Source organism: Aristolochia californica, unplaced genomic scaffold (assembly GCF_029961685.1).
Source record: "Aristolochia californica isolate CCGP_79_NKW_82.1479 unplaced genomic scaffold, dmAriCali1.0.hap1 SCAF_13, whole genome shotgun sequence".
NCBI lineage: Eukaryota > Viridiplantae > Streptophyta > Magnoliopsida > Piperales > Aristolochiaceae > Aristolochia > Aristolochia californica.
The window spans coordinates 27451372-27471261 of record NW_027181804.1 but is presented as its reverse complement, the minus strand read 5'-3'; the positions used below and the strand labels follow the sequence as shown (position 1 = coordinate 27471261).

The window sequence follows — 19890 nt, the reverse complement described above, 5'->3', positions numbered from 1 at the left end:
AAAAAATCCACAATAGGGAGAGGGGAAGAGTGCGTCAACTTTGCGCTCAATGGGAGGAGAGTCGCACCCTTTTCTATTTAATAATCACTTATGGGAAAATGATTGACAAAGTTACAAATAATTTTAATAACTCACTAAATACAACTCAGAATGACATGAAAATTGAACCATATAGTTCTAAAGTAACTAGCTTACTGCTACTACTGGAGGTCATACGACAAGGCTGGAATGACAACTACCCTTCCATGTATAAACATACATCAATGTGTGTAGTCATTTCAGGGAAGACAAGATTTCTGGCTATGAAAATGGTTGCCTAATAGTCACATTTCATGACTATAGGATTGTCAATCTCAAGGCCTAAATCTTCAATAGTTGACTTTACCCATGTGAGCTCACTAATTGTGTGTATCATCGTTCTGTGTTCAACCTCTATGCTTGATCTGGTTACTACGTTTTGTTCCTTGCCAATGCACCAAATTACTTCCTAAAAAGCAGCTATACCCTATACTAGATTTTCCGTCAGTTTTGGATCATGCATAAGTAGCATTTGAGTATCTCATCACTTCAATCTTCTCTTGAGATTATATAACAATCCCTTTTCAGGAGTCTCTTTGAAATACCATAGAATTCTTTGCCTCGAGGTGAAATTTGCATGTTTTCCCATGAATTGGCCGATTATTCCTATTGTAAAGAATATTTATGGTCTTGTAATAGCAGCATAAATCAGTTTTTTAACCAACCTTCTCTACAGTTTTGTCCTTGAGTTCAAGACTGATGATCAAGGAGATTTACAGCCTCTTACCCGATGTTTTGTATTCTTGTAACATGTCCAACTTCCTTTGAGATAACACCACTCTTGCCCTACTTCTCATCGCCTTGATCCTAAGGATATTTGAGCTGTCCCAAGTGCTCAATCTAGGAATTCTCTTCAAATACTCTTTCACATGTTCAACTATATCATCCGCATATAGAACTAACACTACCTTTGTTTGTCTCCTTAATGCCAATTTCAAGTGATCACAATAACTCTGGGAGAGACATGTCACCTCCTTGCTGAACTTATCAGACCATGACACTCCTTGACCGACCAAGGACAAAATTACGTAAGTGAAAAGACAAAAATGCCCCTGACACTACAATTTCTAACAATTTTCTTTCTTTTCCATCCCTAATTTCCAATGTACCCCTTTCTGTCACCCCTACCTAATAATTCTTATATCTCTTAGCAGGCCACTACAAATGGTTTTCTACGTAAGGTGTTTGGTGTTGGATCTATACGAGAAAGCTCTTTTTCTGCTGAATCTTTTCCATAAAATTACCAAAGTGTCTTGTTGAGATGCATTTAAAACTCAGTTGAAGGGAGGAAAATAGTGTGTAATTTTTCAACCATCTTTTGTTAGATGGTAGGAAACTGTTTAGCAAATTCATTTGGAGAACTTCTGGTGGTCGACATCACAAGCTCTCCCTCCTATGGCGGGCATTCTTTCCTTGGAAAGGGAATCGAATTTCTTGCTGGCAATGGATCCCCTCTGCTGTTCTGGTCAGATTGGTGGTGTGGCAGCAAGCAACTTGATGCTGCCTATCCAACTCTAAATGCTGTTTGTTCCAGACCTCAAGCTACCATCACTGAACTCTGGGCTCCTGATGAATGGAATTTTCACTTTCGCAGAGGCCTCAATGACTTGGAGGCAATATTGATACCTTCTCTTCATGCTGACCTTCAGCAAGTGCAGATTAGGCCCCACGTCAACGACAAGATCGTCTGTCACCCCGAGGGCAATGGCTCCTTCTTGGTTTCCTCTGCGTATATGCTCATCAAGTCATCAAGGGATGGTCCTCATCCCCTGCATGATCTCTCCTTTCACTGGAAACTGGTTGCTCCTCTCAGTGTGTTTCTTCCTCTGGTGTGCTGCCCAAGACAAAATCCTTGCGGCTATCAACCTTCACAAGCGAGGCAACACTTCGTCCAACATCCATTGCCCTTTCGCTACACTGCCAAGGAAACTACCCGCCACTTCCTGTTGCAATGCCAATTTGCTTGGACAGTTTGGCCCAGCATCAGACACCTTATTGGTCTTCAAATTTGCTTACCCACCACTGTTCTCGGTGCATGCAAATCCATCATGCACACCACATTCCCTCGCCTTGGTAAAATCATTCTCTCCTCTTATGCTGGCCACATCCCGTAGGTCCTTTGGAAAGAGCGTAATCAGCGACACTTCAAGTTCAAAGCCAGCACTGCCGGCATGATTTCCAGCAATGTCATCAGCCTTGTTGCCTCCTGGTTGGCCACCAGAAAAGAATTCATTCCCATCGGCTCTCCCCTTAGCATCAATTGGAGTGTGATCGCCAGCCTTAAATCTCTGTAGACGTTCTCCCCGTGTTGTTACCTGGTCCCCTCCCCCCTAGGCACTCTCAAACTGAACTTTGACAGGAGTGCTCGTGGCTGTCCGGAAATTGCGGGTTGTGGAGGAGTCTTCTGGAACACTAAAAGCCACATCCTCATCACTTATTCCGGCTCTTTAGGCATCACCGACTCCACAGAAGCCGAGCTCTTTGCCTTGCTGCAAGGGCTTCTCTTTTTCAAGGACCACCTATCCGCCCCCCTCATCATTGAGGACGATTCTCAAGTGATCATCTCATGGTGTTCCTCCGCTTCCTTCCTTCCTTGGAGGCATTGGAATGTAATCAATAATTTTTGACATTTTGCCCCTTTTGGAATGTTTTTGGATTCATGTTCCGAGATCAGCCAAAGATGGAGCCTCCCTCCAATCCCTTGTTGTATAGGGAGCACTCCTTGACTAGGTTTCTTTTTCTCTCTCCTTGAATAAAATTTGCATTTCATTCAAAAAAAATCATTTGGAGAACCACACTTGAAAGGAAACATAATAACATGATTGAACTCAATTCAGTGATGCTGGAAAATATGTCTTAAAATGTTGCTTTTGTTATCCATATGATTTCTTTTTTGGGTAACAAAGTTTGATGTAATTTGATGTTCCCTGCCGTGTGTTAATCTATTGTGAGTGTGTGAAAATTATTGTCATGGTGTGTATGAGAAAAGCGGATGTTCTAAACTTTTGTTATGTATGTTTATGAGCAGGTTGAGTTACCGGGTTGCAGGGGAATTTGGACAGTCTACCACAAGAGTGCACGTGGTCATGGTGCTGATTCATCTAGAATTGTTTCTGAGGATGATGAGTATCATGCATATCTGATTATAAGCCTAGAGTCTCGGACCATGGTAATGATGTAATTCACTGACCATGTTAAAGAACTGCAACTTTTAAGCATTTTATGTGGACTGATATTGTTTGTGGGATGCATTTCCAGATAAAATGATATAACCATTCGTTTGCTGATTGTTAATTTATTTTCTATCTCGAATTTGTTTCTATGGACCTCCTAAACTTGGTGTCTATGCAGTTATGAGATTGCCACTTCTCAGCATTTTGTTTGATGACATATTTGCAGTTTGTTTTGACCATGTCTGGTGCCTTTATAGGTTCTTGAGACAGCTGATCTCTTGGGAGAAGTTACGGAAAGTGTTGACTATTATGTTCATGGCAGTACTATTGCAGCTGGAAATCTTTTTGGAAGGTTGAAATTTCCTTACCTTGTTTTTCTTATTTGCCACAGTTTTGATTAAGAAAATATATATATTTTTTTTGTAATTTAAAACTATGACTTATTGGGAGTCCCACGTAATGATTTCCAATTGAAGGTTCAACTATTTTTTTTTTTCCTTTTCTTTTGGGTGAAAGTTTGTGCTTCAACATACAATAAACCACCATTTTGTTGTAAGTATATTCTAAAATTTCAAAACATGGGCCTCACTATAATGCCATAATCTTAAATTTCAAAGTTTTGAAAGGTTTTATTGGATTGAAGATTCAAAATGGTTTCTTTCCACTTTCTTTTGTTTAGTAGACTTTTTTTTGATTACTGCTTTATTTTTGTGTAGGCGCCGTGTTGTCCAGATTTTTGCACGCGGTGCTCGTGTTCTTGATGGTTCTTTTATGACCCAAGATGTGAACCTTGCAGTGTCTAATTCTGAATCAAATTCGAGCTCTGATTCAACAGTTTTATCTGCTTATATAGCTGATCCATATGTGCTACTGAAAATGGTTGATGGAAGTATTCAGCTCCTTGTTGGAGGTATTTTTGTGATTTAAGGAATCATCTATGTATATTTCGAATGTGATAACAAATGCTTGGGATTTGTGGACTATGTGGTTTTGAACCCAGTTGCTGATTTATTGAATTTGTTGTGAGCTATTGTTTTTCTTCTATATACTGAGGATGCAGGTTTGTACCTAGTTACCTGAGGTGACCCCATTGTGTCGTAACCTTTAAATAATGTAAAGGTGACAACCTGGGTGGTCGTGGAGCTTCTTGAAAATGTCATTATTTCTTTGTGTTATCTCAATTTTTGTGGAAGGCCTGGTTTAAGTGGTGTCTATTGGTCTATGGCGGTTTCACACATTTTTCTTTTGTTTTTGTTTTTTTTTTTCAATGTCTTGGTGGACTCCATTAGACCACTCCTGAAGGAGGAATGAGTACACAAATACATTATACATGGAGAGAAACGAAAGCAATAAAGCAAGACTTCACAACAAATGGTGCCAAGGCAAGGTCAGAGGAGAAGCGAGGTTTCTACAGCGAGGTGTTGTCGGAGTATCCCTTCCCTCGCTAAAGTGTTAGCAGTCTTATTGGTACTTTGTAGTATGCTGCCAAGTTACATCCATGTCCGTACATTAGTCTTCAACTTCATCTAAGTACACTAAAACTGGTGGGAGAATTTCCCAGCTGATGACAATTGCAGAGTCCCCTTCAACGATTAAGGGGACATGAACCTTATTCCATAAAGTCCTATGCATTGTAATAAGGCCCTCAAAAAATGGAAGAGTTAGTTCCCAAGACCAAAGCAAGCAGAGTAAACAAAATGGATGTTACTTATGGAGTCTCTACTCTCACTGCCTCCTCCAATCGGACCCAGGCTCCCCACGAGCTGCTGTCAAAGTTTAACTTCAATCAACCATCTAGAGGGATCCAAGGACCAGATTGGGAGTCATGTGATTTGAAGAGTTAGTTCTTACTGTCCAATTTCTTCTGGTGAGGGCACTGGGGAGATGGGAGGTGTCATGAAGGTTGCTCGCCCAGACGAGCATGCAGTGGGTTGTTGCTTTAGTAATGCCTATTTTACTTGCCTTCAAAGTTCGCTTGTTTCTTTTATTCCACATAATTGCAGCAAAGAATAGCTTCCAAAGATATGTACCAATTTAGTAGACTTAATTGTTCCAAGAGGGGAGACGAAGAGAGGAGGGGAGGCAATATTGCATACCTAACATAGTGAAAACTGCAGTCCATATGTCCAAAGTTTGAGGAATGGATGAACAAGTGGTCCATTATTTTCGGGTGTTCAGCATAGTCCTCGATATTATTTCATCTCTAGAGGAGCTAGTCTGTTGTGATTCTATCCTTTATTGCAGACCACGGGAAGTGTTTAACTCTTTTTTTTGGGGGGGGGGTGGGTTGTTTTCCTGATGATGGCCACAAGAACCTTTTGTTGAAAGTCATAGCCTCAAAGAAGGCATATGAGGAGGTGATAGTGAATAGTCCCTGGGCATTTTTCTTCTGGACCAAATGTCCCTCTCATCCCTCTAAGGTAAGTGTTCTCTAGAACCTATATGAAGGTCATGGAATCCAGCTCTTGATTGTCTCTTCACATTCTCCTAGGCTCAAATTCTAAGATGTTGACATTGAGTTGTGTATAGTAGGAGTTTTTAACAAATATGTCCTAGTCTCTACCTAACTGTAAAAATGTTTACTAGATTTGGCTTCCCAGCCACTGCATTTGTTGCATTGAGCCTGATTCCATCCCTTAATGACTAGCCTCTTAGGAGGCCTATTGTTCAATCTTAAAACTTACTTTTCTTTCCATTTCTTAATGTGAGACTTTTTCCTACTCAACACTTCCCCTCATGTCCAAGCTTACACATAACGGGTTTGAGACGTGGGTACAAACTTCTAATGAAGCAAACGACACATAAATTCTCACTGCATGAGCTCACAACACAGAGACTCCAACCTCATGGAGTGTGAACACAAAGATAACCTGGGGAGCACAGATTGCGCCTTGGCCCATGCAGACATCTTGCTTTGCTATCACTTTTGGATTGATCCCGGTTCATCTTCAAAATAAATAGTTTTTTAAGAGGCTTATTGCTCAATCTTATAGCCCATTAACATTTCTTCCCATTTCTCAATGTGACACTTTTTCCTACTCAACAGCAGTCCTCCAAGAGGTGTGGTCACCGCTGTAGACATAAATAGTGAATCCACCCTCAAATTGGGGGAAGATTTTAAAAATTTGTTTCGAAATGCTAGATACATGAGTTGGGGGTGGGGAAGGGGAGCCAAAGCTTATTTGAATAGTTGTATTGTTTCCTTTCAATTTTTTTTCACATGCTTTCTTTATCAGTGCTCACCAACAAACCCGTTTTGATAGGAGTGCAGAATTCATACTTTTGATGTTTTCGATGCCGAAGCCACCAGTGCACTTAGGTTTGCACACTTCCAGCCAATTAACTAGGTGTTACGCCTGCTTTAGTAAGAGTTGCACGTCTAGCTCAAGAGATGAGGTTACCATGCCAATTATCAAGGTACTTCTCAAACCACTCAATAATTGGTTCCATAGAGCTTGTGGAGGTTTTCCAATGAAAAAGGGTAGACCAAGACAAGTAGGGAAAGCCCAAGTAGTGCAAACCAATGACACTGTTGAATAAGGCAATTGCATCATGGTTAATGTTAATACCATATAGTGAGGATTTTGAGTAAAATTGACGCTGAAATTTCTTCATATGCTGCTAAGAAGGCCTGATGATCTGATGCTCTTTATTTGATTAAATATCTTCACTACAAAAGCAGATGGTGTCATCTACAAGCTGGATTAAAAAGCTCATAGCAAAAAACTTATGGAAGGTGGTCAAGTGATCCACCCCCTTCCTCTAGTAGCGGGAAATATGGTTGTGAGAGCTTCATTAACAACATTAAAGAGAAGGGGAAGATGGAGCCTCCTTGTTTGAGGCCTTTGAAGATTTTAAAGTGGCCTTGAGTGGATCCATTAATGATGAGAGAGAAAGTGGCTGAAGAGAGGAGCTCGTAGTTTACATCCTCCAATGACCACCAAAGCCCATCTTAAGAAGGACAAAGTCAAGGAGTGACCAGTTGAACCCGTTAAAGGCCTTTTCCATGTCCAACTTAGAATAGCTCCAAGTTGATTACTTTTGTGAAGAGTGTGAAGAATCTCATGAGTTGATAAGCCCGTGTCTAGAATTTGCCTACCCTTGAGGAAAGCATTTTGATTGTTTAACAATATTAAAGAGAAGGGGGAGATAGGACCTCGTTTGAGGCCTTTGGAGCTTTTAAAGTGGCCTGGGTGGATCCATTAATGATGAGAGAGAAAATGGCTGAAGAGAGGCAGCTCTCATCTTCCAATGACCATCAAAGCCCATCTTAAGAAAGACAGTCAAGGAATGACCAATTGAACCAGTCAAAGGCCTTTTCCATGCCCAACTTAGAATAGCTCCAAGTTGATTACTTTTGTGAAGAGACTTGCCTAACCTTGAGGAAAGCGTTTAAGAAGAAGGTCCTTTGATTGGAAAGCGTTGTATTTGCCTTTCACCTCTAGGATTTGCCTACCCTTGAGGAAAGTGTTTTGGTTGTTAGTGAGTAATCTTAGGAGCACTCTGTTAAGACAAATGGCAGGGACTTTTGCAATAACTTTATATGAACCGATTATGAGGCTTATGGGACGGAGTCACATGAATTTTTTACACCCTCCATTTTTGGGATAAATCCAATTAAAATGTGTTTTTTTTTAAAAGATGTATTAATAAAACAGAAGAAAAATACAAAGTTTGAGGGAGCATTTCCCTTACAAACAGTGATTGTAGGGTAGCTCCCTGCCTAGCAAGTACATCTGCCACCGAATTTGCGGATCTCGGAATGTGGGTCCAACAACAAGATAAAAATGTTTTCATTATCCCACTGTTGATTTTTCAAATGAAATCCCTGAATAAGTTGAGGATGTCTCCTTGAAGAAATTCCCAACTCGTTTTTTAAAATTTAGTATTATATCCATTTGGTCCAGGGGCTTTTCTAGCGGGGAGAGTGGATTGCAGCTTCAATATCTTTTTGGCTGAATGGTTTTTTAAGAGAGACGACATCCGTAGTGGAGAGAGTTGCGACATGGAAGGAGTAGGGCAGCAGCCTCCTCAAGTTTTCCTCCTTTAAGCTAGTTTTTCATACATCTAAGAGACAGGTTTTACTGCAAATTTTATTGGTCTGCCCTCTATAATACTAACTATAATACTCTGCAATCACAGTATTTTTGGTATATTCTAGTCAACTTTACTCGTATTGTGCTTTAAAATTTTTTTCTTCATTTTCTTAGTGATATTTATCATGTCTGACTAATTACTTATCTTGAACTTCAATATTGCAGACCCTTCTAATTGCACAGTTTCTGTTACTGTTCCAACTGGGTTTGATGGCACAATAGAAACAATATGTGCCTGTACACTTTATCATGATAGAGGACCCGAACCATGGCTTCGTAAGGCTAGTACTGATGCCTGGCTTTCTACAGGCATTTCAGAACCTATTGATGGATCTGATGGTACCTCGCAAGACCAGGGTGATGTATATTGTGTGGTTTGTTATGAAAGTGGGGTGCTGGAAATTTTTGAGGTGCCTACTTTCAAATCTGTTTTCTATGTGAATAATTTTATGTCTGGAAAAACTCATCTAATGGACACTTTTGTGAGGGGCAATTTGGCAGACCCCAAAAATACTAAGATAAAGTCTGAAGAGAAAACGGGACAAGCCAGCAAAGAACCTGTCCAAAACATGAAAGTTGTTGAATTAGCAATGCAAAGGTGGTCTGGCCCACACAGTCGCCCTTTTCTTTTTGGATTATTAAGCGATGGAACAATGATATGCTACCATGCATACCTCTACGAGAGCCAGGAAAATGTTCCTAAAGACGAAGATAATGGTTCTGCTCAAAATACTGGTGAAAGTGGTATAAATTCAACCAGGCTTCGAAATTTGAAATTTTTCCGTGTATCCTTGGAGTCTTTTACGAGGGAAGATTCCTCACCTGGCACCACTTGCCAAAAGATGACCGTATTCAAAAATGTAGGGGGTTACCAAGGTCTATTCCTTTCTGGATCTAGACCATCATGGCACATGCTCTGCAGGGAAAGATTGCGAATACATCCACAGGTGTGAAAATTATTGTGTTTGTAATACTCTCCTTCATCTTTTTTCCTATGTATGTTGTGTATGCCCTGGTGAATGTGTTGAGACTGGCAAGTGATAATTGTGTTTTTTTTTGGCAGTCCTGTGATGGGCCCATCATTGCATTTACTGTTCTACATAATGTGAACTGCAATCATGGTCTAATATATGTCACCTCACAGGTAAAGTTGAATCACATTTTTGCGTGGATATATTTCTTACATTTTTTTGTTGTGGATACTAAATATTGCATGATTAATCTTTTTCTTAGGGATTCTTGAAAATTTGTCAATTACCAACTGTTGCAAGCTATGACAACTATTGGCCAGTCCAAAAGGTGCTTTAATATGATTTTGCTCTTTATTGTGCGTTGTGTTCATTCAGATTGTTAAGTGATTATCTCTTTATAGATTTTAAATTTCTCCATCATGATCAGATTCCTTTGAAGGCAACTCCACATCAAGTTACTTACTATGCTGAGAAGAATCTTTATCCACTTATAGTATCTGTTCCAGTGAGTTATACCATATCTTGCTTTAAAACTGGGCTTACACTATCATGATTTCTTTTCCCTTTTTTGATAGTGTTTTGTTCTTCACAGGCTGTGAAGCCACTAAACCAAGTTCTTCAATCGCTGGTTGATCAAGAAGTTAGCCATCCCTTTGAACATGATAATACTGGTTCAGATGATCTGCATAGGACTTACACTGTGGATGAATTTGAAGTCCGAATTTTAGAACCTGAAAAATCTGGTGGGCCATGGGTAACAAGGGCTACAATTCCAATGCAAACATCTGAGAATGCTCTCACTGTCCGCATGGTTACACTGTTTGTAAGCCTTTGACATAACTCAAATGAAAAATAATCTTTGTTCACTTATTAGCCTTTAATATGAGGCCCAATGTTAAATGACATTCTGTCAGCAATAATTTGAAAATTCTTACTGTATTGTAACTCACAGAATACCATCACTGAGGAAAATGAAACACTTTTGGCTATTGGGACAGCATATGTCCAAGGAGAGGATGTAGCTGCTCGAGGACGTGTCCTGTTATTTTCCTTCACGAAAAACGTTGATAATTCTCAGAATTTGGTAAAAGCTGAACCATAAATTCAACAATTAAATAAAACCAATGTATAAACTTGTAGAGAACACTTACCTTTTTCTTTTCATGTGGTTTTTTTTGTTGCTCGGTTTACAGGTTACTGAAATTTACTCAAAGGAGTTAAAAGGGGCTATCTCTGCTTTGGCCTCTCTTCAAGGTCATTTGCTGGTAGCTTCTGGCCCAAAGATTATATTACACAAGTGGACTGGTACTGAGTTGAATGGCGTAGCGTTTTATGATGCTCCTCCATTGCATGTTGTGAGCTTAAACATAGTATGTATATACATATTTGTTTGCTTGGGAAAATTTACTCCTGTTAACTTTGTCGATTTTATTTTAGGGGTGTTTATCAGATTCTAAACTCCTTATTACTTAATGACTGTAAGTTTCTTTCATAACATTGATCTTTTAAGCCCACCATGTATTTGAAATATATTGCAGGTTAAGAATTTTATCCTTCTTGGCGATATTCACAAAAGCATTTATTTTCTCAATTGGAAAGAGCAAGGCTCGCAATTGAGCTTGCTGGCCAAAGATTTTGGGTCACTTGATTGTTATGCTACAGAATTCTTAATTGATGGAAGTACTTTGAGTCTTGTTGTCTCTGACGACCAAAAGAATATTCAGGTTTGTTCTCTTCTACATTTTTTTTTTATAACAATGAAAAAGTTTTCATTATGAGAAACTTCCCTTGGAGCTGAAAAAGACATCACGAGGAGAAATTACATTGAGAAAAAAAAAGCATATTCAGGATGTACTCTCTCTCTTGTTTATTTTAATTTGCTGTTCTTTTGCACTTTGTTGTCTTAATTGCGAGAGTAGTTTCTTCAACATTTTTGCCTCTTGGTTACAATGTCCTGTTCTTCTTTCTGCAAAAAGGACTGATTGTCTTTAAAGTCTGGAATGGATTTGGGTAATGAAAAGTACCATATAAATTTCCAACGAGTTGAGATTGCCCATGACATGTTGACACATAACCAATCAAGTAAGCTGATTCATTTGAAAATGAATTACCTGGTTTCTCTATGGAGTTTGTCAATGAATTCTTTTGGCTTGGGCAATCAGATATATTTGTCAGATGACATCAAAGTGAGCTCATACCCGCAGTTGTTTACTGGCTGTTGGGTTTTCAAATCCAAAAATACGATGTTTAAAACAATATTAAACTTGATACCTGTTCCATCAAACAGATCTTCTATTATGCACCAAAGAATATGGAGAGTTGGAAAGGTCAGAAGCTCTTATCTAGAGCAGAGTTTCATGCAGGGGCACATATTACAAGGTTCTTGAGGTTGCAGATGCTCCCTACATCCTTTGATAGAGCTGGTACAGCTGCCCCTGGCTCAGAAAAAACCAATCGCTTTGCACTTCTGTTTGGGACTCTGGATGGAAGCCTTGGATGCATTGCACCCCTTGAAGAGATCACGTTTCGCAGGCTTCAGTCCCTGCAAAAGAAACTGGTAGATGCTGCTCCCCATGTGTGTGGCCTTAATCCCAGAGCTTTTCGACAGTTCCGATCTAATGGGAAAGCCCACCGCCCAGGCCCTGACAATATTGTTGACTGTGAGCTGCTCTTCCAGTAAGTACCGTTCTCCATTTAACTGTTATTCCTCATCTATTAATATTTCTAGGGAATGGCATGATATCTCTTCAACATCATGTGTTATGTAAAGCATGTCATTCTTGAAGACTCTGAGGTGGATGGAATTTCATTGGATTTTGATGTACCATCTATGCTTTATACAGTTATGAACTTCTACCTTGGGAGGAACAGTTGGAGATTGCTCATCAAATTGGGACAACACGTGCTCAGGTCATGACCAACTTGAATGACCTCTCCCTTGGCATAGCTTTCTTGTGAAAATTGTGATGATCCTTTCAGAGCCTTGGATGCCCAACTCAGCTTCTGCTGCTTATATTGATTCTTCAATCTGAGCAGGGCAGCTATATATCACTTGATTTTATCCCCTTGGTTTCGATATCATTAATTATTTCTACTGTGTAAGCTTCCTGGTGGTGTACACAGGATCTTTCTACTCGGAAACTCTGTTAAGTCTTCATTGAAGGACATGGTGAGGGTCTCACTGTTGAAGTCCTGCATTGTGATTTCTTCAACCTAAAAGCATCTTTCATCTGCATTACTTTCAAAGAGAGTCCATCATCCATGGTAGGCTCTGGCTTCAGCCATTCAAGTTCCCATCGTTGTCAGAGTTACAAGTTTCAAATGGCTAATGACTGATTGTATCATTTTCTTCCTTTGTTTTATTTTTTATTTTTGTTGTTGTTGCTGATGTAAAACTTATTGAAACGTAGAGAGGCAGTAGGTCAAATTTTGTACTATATTATCAAAAGAAGCATCATGATAACCGTTTTACAAGCCTTGCTATACACTACACTGGTTATTTTACTATTTTTCTCAGTGTTGTGCTGTAATATGCATCCAAGAACTCGTATTTCAGAACAACCAGACTACTTGTCGAGTTCTAACTTGTGTTATTTGAATTTCTGTCTGACCTCTGTATCAGGAGATTTAATGCATTTACCAGACATTATTTCAGACACCTGGTAAGCATTGTTTCCTAACAGTTTGGCCATCTTTACTGTTTTTAGTCCGGTAAGCATTGTTTCCTAACAGTTTGGCCATCTTTACTGTTTTTAGTTATGCTGTGAAATTGTCTTGAAGCATTAAGGGTCTATTTGGAACCTATGGAAAAGAAGAAGAAAATGAGAATTCGACTATTATTATTTAAAAAAAAAGGAGAATTTGATCATTATCTCATTTTTACTAACTATTTTTTACGAATAATAATGATTAAATTTTTTTTCTTTTCTTTTAGTAGGGTTCTAAATTGACAATCTTTGCGAGAATTAGTCTCAAATTCAACCTTGATGTAACCTTGTTAGTATCATAGATGTTATTTCAAAATTGAGGCCATGGGTATTCTTAGAAAAGCTAGAAATGTACTTGTGGATTATAAGGCTTTTGAAATATTTAATTTAAAATCTTATTAGTGTGTTAATAGAAAAATTGATTAAAAATCTAATAAAATTTGTATTTATTAGTATAATTTTTCAGAAAATAATGAAAAATCATCATTATTATTTTACTAAATAAACTTACTTGGAATAAAAGAATCATCATTATTTTATCAGATTTTAAGGGTCTTCATTTGAATCATATTGGGTTGAGTTTTGGCCTTTGTGAAATACCACCCAGTTTCAAAACCTATGTCCTTACCTCTCTCCCTCATACTCTTCTCATACTAAAATAAAATATATAAAATTTTAATATTTTATATTATAAAAATAATATAAAAATAATATATAATTTCTCTGAGGTAAGTTTTATATATATTAAATTAATTTTATTGAAATTCTACTTTAGAATTAAACTTAAAAAAATACTTACATTAGTTATTAGAATTAAAAATAATTTTTAGCATATTATAAGATATAAACTAATATATAATAATCACGATTTTAGAAATATGTGAGAGTAATAAAATATTATATATTATTACATATTACATAATAATTTTAAAATATACAATATAATAATTTAATAAACATATAAATACTTATTTTATATTATAAACTTATTTTAAAGGATAATTGTTAATTTTAATTTAATAATATGAAAATGTAGATAGCCCTAACAGGCTCGCCAAACCCCTATTGTAATCTTACCACTGACCTTGTCAACTGTCATTCTATACGTAGAGGTTTGAAGAGGGAGAGTAGAGTCACCCTTGTCATGCACACTGGTCAACACGAAGGAATCAACATTCTTTGTCATTTTCTCGAGTCTTTGAAATAAAAATAGAGAAGAAAAAAAGGAAGCAAGACCTTCCTCATCCCTTGCATCGTCATTTGGAGAGAAGAAAAAGGGGTAGAGCCCGTTCTTCCCTCTTACTCCTGTGTGGGAAGAAGTAATCTTTCAATTCTAACGATCTCTCTTAGATTGATGTAATCCTTTCAATTTCGTACAATCTCTCATTGAGTTATGTAATCGTAGTTGATTAAAGAGTTTTCCAAATAATGCTATAAATAGGGTTATTGGCTGAAGAAAAAAATATTGCCAAAGTTTTTTTTCAAAATCTTTCTTACCTCTCTTTGCCCTCTCAAAATCATGCCCTAGCCCTTTCTCTCTATCTCCCTCTCTTCTTTTACTTCACTTCTTATCTCTTATGCCAACCTCCTTAACCTTTCTGTCTCAAATCTTCATTGGAATTTTAAGAAATGATAAGGACCTTCCGCAAGTGGGTTTGTATCTCTATTTTTCTGAAAAGTTTTTGTGCCCTTTAAGTTGGCCAAATCAAATATTAAAACATGAAAAAATATGATGTTATCTATTTAAGCTATTAATCACAATGATAGGTCACTTAATAGTGGCTAAACCATAGCTTTGAATCTCACCCACAACATTTCTAGGTCAAACCTTTCGAATGCTTGTGGTCCAAGTGAACTATCTTTTATTTGCGTTCCAAACAAATGATTGGATGATTCCTAATAGAACTTTTTCTCTCTGATCGATTCAAGTGGAGTCCGTTTGGGAAATGGTCTTCTCGGTAGAACTTATTTCCTCTAGTTTCTCATCTTGCCTTTGTTGGCTAGTCATTTGAATATGCAGGGGAACAAACTCAAATACAGAGCTTCCTCTACCCTATCCACTTGGATGGTGTGTGTCTAATCGAATAGTTCTTCTACTTGTGTATTATTTTCTTCTTTTGTCTTCTAGCCTTCATTGGCCTCGGATCCAAACAAAGATTTTCTCTCTCATGTTTAGTCGAACAATTAGCAGTTCGACTTGAATTCACATCCTATTCTCTTACATAGTGTGTTCGAGTGGTCATAGGCTTGTCTGAAAGATGCATTTGTTAAAACTTTAGATTTGTTCTTCAATCAAATTTCACAATTAGTTTTCTAAGTGTTTATTATAGTAAGAATTAACTAAGTGGAAATCTTGAGGTCAACAATTATGCCTGACCATGAGTGGGTGCAATACCCCGACACGAATTATATCTACAAATGGATTGGAACGACTTATGTTGCGAATTCAAATGGAGTTTTTATTTACCATTTTATTCAAAGTAGTGACTTTCAACTCCTATAGTTCATGATTCCTAGTTGCATCTTCACCAAATTAGAAGTGATCTAGTTTCTAAGTCAAACCACAAATGGAAAGAGTCGATTAGAGTCCTATAAAATTAATAAGACAGCTGCAACATCACATTTTTTCTTTTAAGAGCAAAGTCTTCCATGACCTACATTTTTTATTATATGTTAAATCGTTCTTAATGGAGTCGATCGATCGAAGGAGTTTATGAAAATTAAATTTGGTCAATAAAGATATAAAGGTTGCGTAAAAAACCTAGTAAGGTACTAATAAGATTTTATATCGAAGGTTTCTTGGAAATATATATCATAGAAAAAACATTTTTAGCTTTCGATGAAGAACACTTAGGGTTGAAGGTTTTTTTGGAAATATATATCGAACCAAAATCATTTTCAATGGGGGCACTAACAGGCTCGGCAATTAATCCAGGTATATAGCACAGAAGTAGTTACACGTGAATGTGTGCATGCATGCGAGCGAACAGAAATGATACCGCTTTCCCCCTCGCCGTGGACGGAATGATGATTTGGGCAAACTGAAGCATCAACGATCAACTCTACGGTTCGACTCCGGCAGTGTTCCTGGGACCATCTCTTCTCTGCAGTCTGATCTTGTTCGCATAAAGGCGGACATCTTTCTTCCTCTGCAAAGATGAAACGAAGCATCCAGTGCTGCGTGTGCCGGCTCCCACGCCTCCCCCCTCCCACTCCCATTTTTCCGTCATCATTCTTCATAAACCCACAAAAAAACCACTGTTGCTGAAGCTAGTGGGATCCAAGTAATGCAATTTTAAGTCCACATCGAGCTTGAGTGCCTCAATGGGCTCTCCTTTGTGAATTTCCATATTTTATTGGTTTTGCACCGCCTTTGACATTGAAAGGCAATCTCCCTTTTCGGACTTCACCCGCCAGTTCAGTCCCGCCGGATCGATTTCAAGCTTGTGGGTTCTACGGCGGTCAAGACATCCCGGACCCACGGTGTTCCGGTGGGTAATCGATTCGAGGCCCTTCGGAAAGTGAACCACCCATTGATTAATGGGTCGGAGCCTGTCGTCAATGTGGCACACTCGTCACTCATGTCCTCGAGACTTTTTTTTTGTTCTTTCTTTCTCTTCTCATGTTTGGATTGAAGGAAGCTCCCTTTGAGGATTTGATTTACTCACGCAAGTTGGGTTCGAGGGAGATGGATCAGTGGGAAGGTTTTCCGAGCAGATAACGATCTTCCTGCTTCACATATCTCATTTGGCTTCACTGTTCTTCCTGTAGTGGAAGGAGAAGTATCCAGAATCTAGATGACACATGGCACATGAACTGAATGATTGTATTTTTGAGAGATTTGACCACTTTCCGGCTCGTTTTTCCGTTCCAGTTGGTGGGTCGGTCAAACATTTACAGATTTTTAGAATCGATTCAATTCCATTCGGTCCCCCTTCTCATCACTCCACCCTCTCGTGACTCTGATTCATGGCCAAATTAGGAGGTAAATTAATGGAGTTAAATTGAGTCAAAGCCATGGTGCCTGTCATAATGTTCTGCCGTTCTCGAAGAAGATAGAGATACGTAGAAGACGAATTCGCGGTTTCTGAGCGATTCTTAAATCTTACGAATGAACACAGGTTCATGCATGAGCTGCGTGATTCTCCATGTCTTGAAACTACTGCACAGAAATACCCATCAACTGCTCAAACCCGTTGCCAAGTTTTCCCAGTTCTGGCTTCGCACAGCAAGGGCTTTTCCGAACTGTAGGCGTGCTTCCAGCAAGCATCATGTTCCCGATCAAGTTCATATAATATATAAAATCCGATTCATTACTGTTCTATTCACATCGATAGCATCAAAACCCTAATAATCCGTTGCCGTCAATCTTCCGACAAGTCAAAAGCAGCCTCCGGGAATCTACTCCATTTCTGTTCCTGTACTCTTACAGTCAGAATTTTTCCGTATACAGAGGAGGATTCTGCAGTGGAAGTTGCTCTTCGTCTCCACTCGATCTCTGTAAGTGGGATTTCCCTGTATTTTCAACTGAAATTTCTGAATGATGCTTACGAAGAAGTTTTTCCTCAGTTTGACTAATCCTGACCATACACATGGCAGACGCAGAGCGTTTCCAGATATTTCCTTATCTATCATCTCTACCGTTGAATGAGTGGGGCTCACTGTGGTGGGCCCTGACGACAATTTATTTAGGAAAGGTTTCTGTTTTGCGTTTTAGCGTCTCGTCTTCTTCTCTTAGCCTTTTCTCTGCAAATTTCTCTCTTTTCTCATCCGGAATCTCCTCTCTTCAATTATTTCTAGCTCTCCTCCGCCTCTCCATGATATTCAGAATCCGAAATTATAAACCCTAGAATCTACCCGGAGAAGTAGGAGATATTATTGCCGCGCTTATCTCTTTCTGCTTCCTCGCTGTCCATGGCGCTGGAGTCCTGGCTTCTGAAAGTGAAAACGGTGATTTCCAACGGCATCGAGACGGTCAAGACGACGGCGGTGAGGGAGGGTAAGAAAGGGAATGTTGGGGTGTTGGTGTTCGAGATCGCTGGCCTCATGTCCAAGCTGCTGCAGCTCTGGCAAGCACTTTCTGACAAGAGCGTCCTGTGGATTCGACACGAGGCGATAGCGGTTGAGGGCGTTCGGAAGATCGTCTCCAACGATGAGGCTTTCCTTCTTGCCCTTGCCTGCGCAGAAATCTCAGAATCTCTCCGCCACGTCGCCACCTCAGTCGGCCGGATCGGTAAGAGGTGCGAGGATTCGGCGCTTTGGTCCTTTGACCGTTTTTTTGAGGAGTTTGCAGACTTGGGTAAAGACGCGCAGTGCTGGGTTCTTAGTCGCAGCGATATGGACTCCAAGGTGGTGAAGAAGATGAACCGCTACGTTGCGGCCGCTGCCCGTTTACACAAGGTGATTGACGTGTTGGCCGACACGGAGCAGAGCCTGAGGAAACTTCTGAGCTCCACGGAGTTGGAATCTTCGATCCGTGTCAAGAAAATCTCCGATCTGCAGCAGAAGCTGTTTTGGCAGCGGCAGGAGGTGAAGCGGCTCAAAGAGAATTCTCTTTGGAACCGAAGCTTCGACCCGGTGGTGTTGTTACTCGCGAGATCAGTCTTTACCGTCCTTGCTAGACTTAAACTAGTTTTCGGGATCGGACGCGGCCACGACAACCCCGTCACTCTCCCACGTAGCCTCTCCGCCACCGTCTATCCGTCCGAAAACTCCACGCCCTCGTCCAAGTTCGTCTCCTGGCCGTTGATCACCAAAAATCCCGACCAACCGGACCTCGCTGAAGGCTTCTTCAATTCCAACACGAAGCTCCTAAAGCCGCCGCCGACGACTCTGGGATTGGCAGCGCTGGCGCAGCATTACGCCAACTTAATCATCGTGATCGAGAAGATGATCCGGTCGCCGCACCTTGTCGGCATGGACGCGCGGGACGACTTGTACGGGATGCTACCGGCGAGCCTCCGGGCGTCGCTGGGGGCGCGGCTGCGAGGAGTGGGGCCGTGCGCAACCAATCCGGTGCTGGCAGCGGAGTGGCGAGAAGCGCTGGCGTGTATTTTGGATTGGCTGGCGCCGTTGGCGCACAACATGATCAAGTGGCAGAGCGACCGGAGCTTCGAGCAGCAGAGCGTGGTCCGCAGGAGCACCAACGTCCTCTTGCTCCAGACGCTCTTCTTCGCTAACCAGGCCAAAGCGGAGGCCGCCATTACAGAGCTGCTCGTCGGCCTCAACTACATATGGAGATTCGAGAGAGAGATGAACGCCAAGGCTTTGATCGCCTGCACGGAGTTTTACGGGTCACCGAACTCACAGAGTTGACCACAAAGACAGGGAGGTTTCCGGTGAGACTCGAGAGTAGTTCTCACGGTTAAGAATTTTTTGTTCGTTAATTTTCTCCTTTTCGTTATTGTTGCTGTATTTTCCATGAAATGTTTTCCGAGTTGGGAAGCGAGAGGGAGAAGGAAGGAGGTGGGATCTTCTTCAATGGAGATCGTAAAAGTAGAGGATTCGTTTTGCTTCTGGCCCCTGCAATCTGTAAACCTCGGGAGGGAAAATTGATCTGTAAATAACATAACACCCATTAATGAAGGAAGCTTTTGATGGAGATTCATGCCGCTGAGAACTACTCATTTCCCATCTTGATTTGGCTTGATTTGATTTTGAATGTCTGGTTTCTCTCGTCCGCTACCGGATTAAAGCATTTCTTCTGTGGAGGATGTTCCCGGACGTAGACGCAGAGTTTGACAGCGATCAACGTCTCAGTTGTTGACTCGTTACTGTAACTATTCGGAAATTCGGAATTTCTACTTTCCCATGTCAACCAGGTTTTACTAACTCACTGAGTCGAGTCTCTCCTTACCACTCAACT

At 40.1% G+C, this 19890-nt stretch overlaps 2 protein-coding genes across 3 annotated transcripts in view; both read left to right on the top strand.

The window, feature by feature from the left end:
• Positions 1-12803, top strand: part of LOC137948129 (cleavage and polyadenylation specificity factor subunit 1) — a 41371-nt gene extending 28568 nt beyond the window's left edge. For both annotated transcript variants that reach the window (XM_068794089.1, XM_068794088.1), the window contains 13 exons: positions 3107-3247; positions 3509-3603; positions 3968-4161; positions 8513-9294; positions 9411-9491; positions 9581-9646; positions 9746-9823; positions 9911-10141; positions 10271-10402; positions 10512-10688; positions 10857-11042; positions 11606-11994; positions 12162-12803. In XM_068794089.1, the coding sequence (XP_068650190.1) occupies positions 3107-3247; positions 3509-3603; positions 3968-4161; positions 8513-9294; positions 9411-9491; positions 9581-9646; positions 9746-9823; positions 9911-10141; positions 10271-10402; positions 10512-10688; positions 10857-11042; positions 11606-11994; positions 12162-12276 (2667 nt within the window). In that variant the 3' untranslated portion in view covers positions 12277-12803. The remainder of the gene's footprint in view (positions 1-3106; positions 3248-3508; positions 3604-3967; positions 4162-8512; positions 9295-9410; positions 9492-9580; positions 9647-9745; positions 9824-9910; positions 10142-10270; positions 10403-10511; positions 10689-10856; positions 11043-11605; positions 11995-12161) is intronic.
• Positions 12804-17784: 4981 nt separating this feature from the next.
• LOC137948879 (protein PSK SIMULATOR 1-like) lies at positions 17785-19626 on the top strand. The gene has a single exon (XM_068795081.1). The coding sequence runs from the start codon at positions 17940-17942 to the stop codon at positions 19338-19340; it is 1401 nt and encodes a 466-aa protein (XP_068651182.1). The 5' UTR covers positions 17785-17939; the 3' UTR covers positions 19341-19626.
• Positions 19627-19890: the final 264 nt, after the last annotated feature.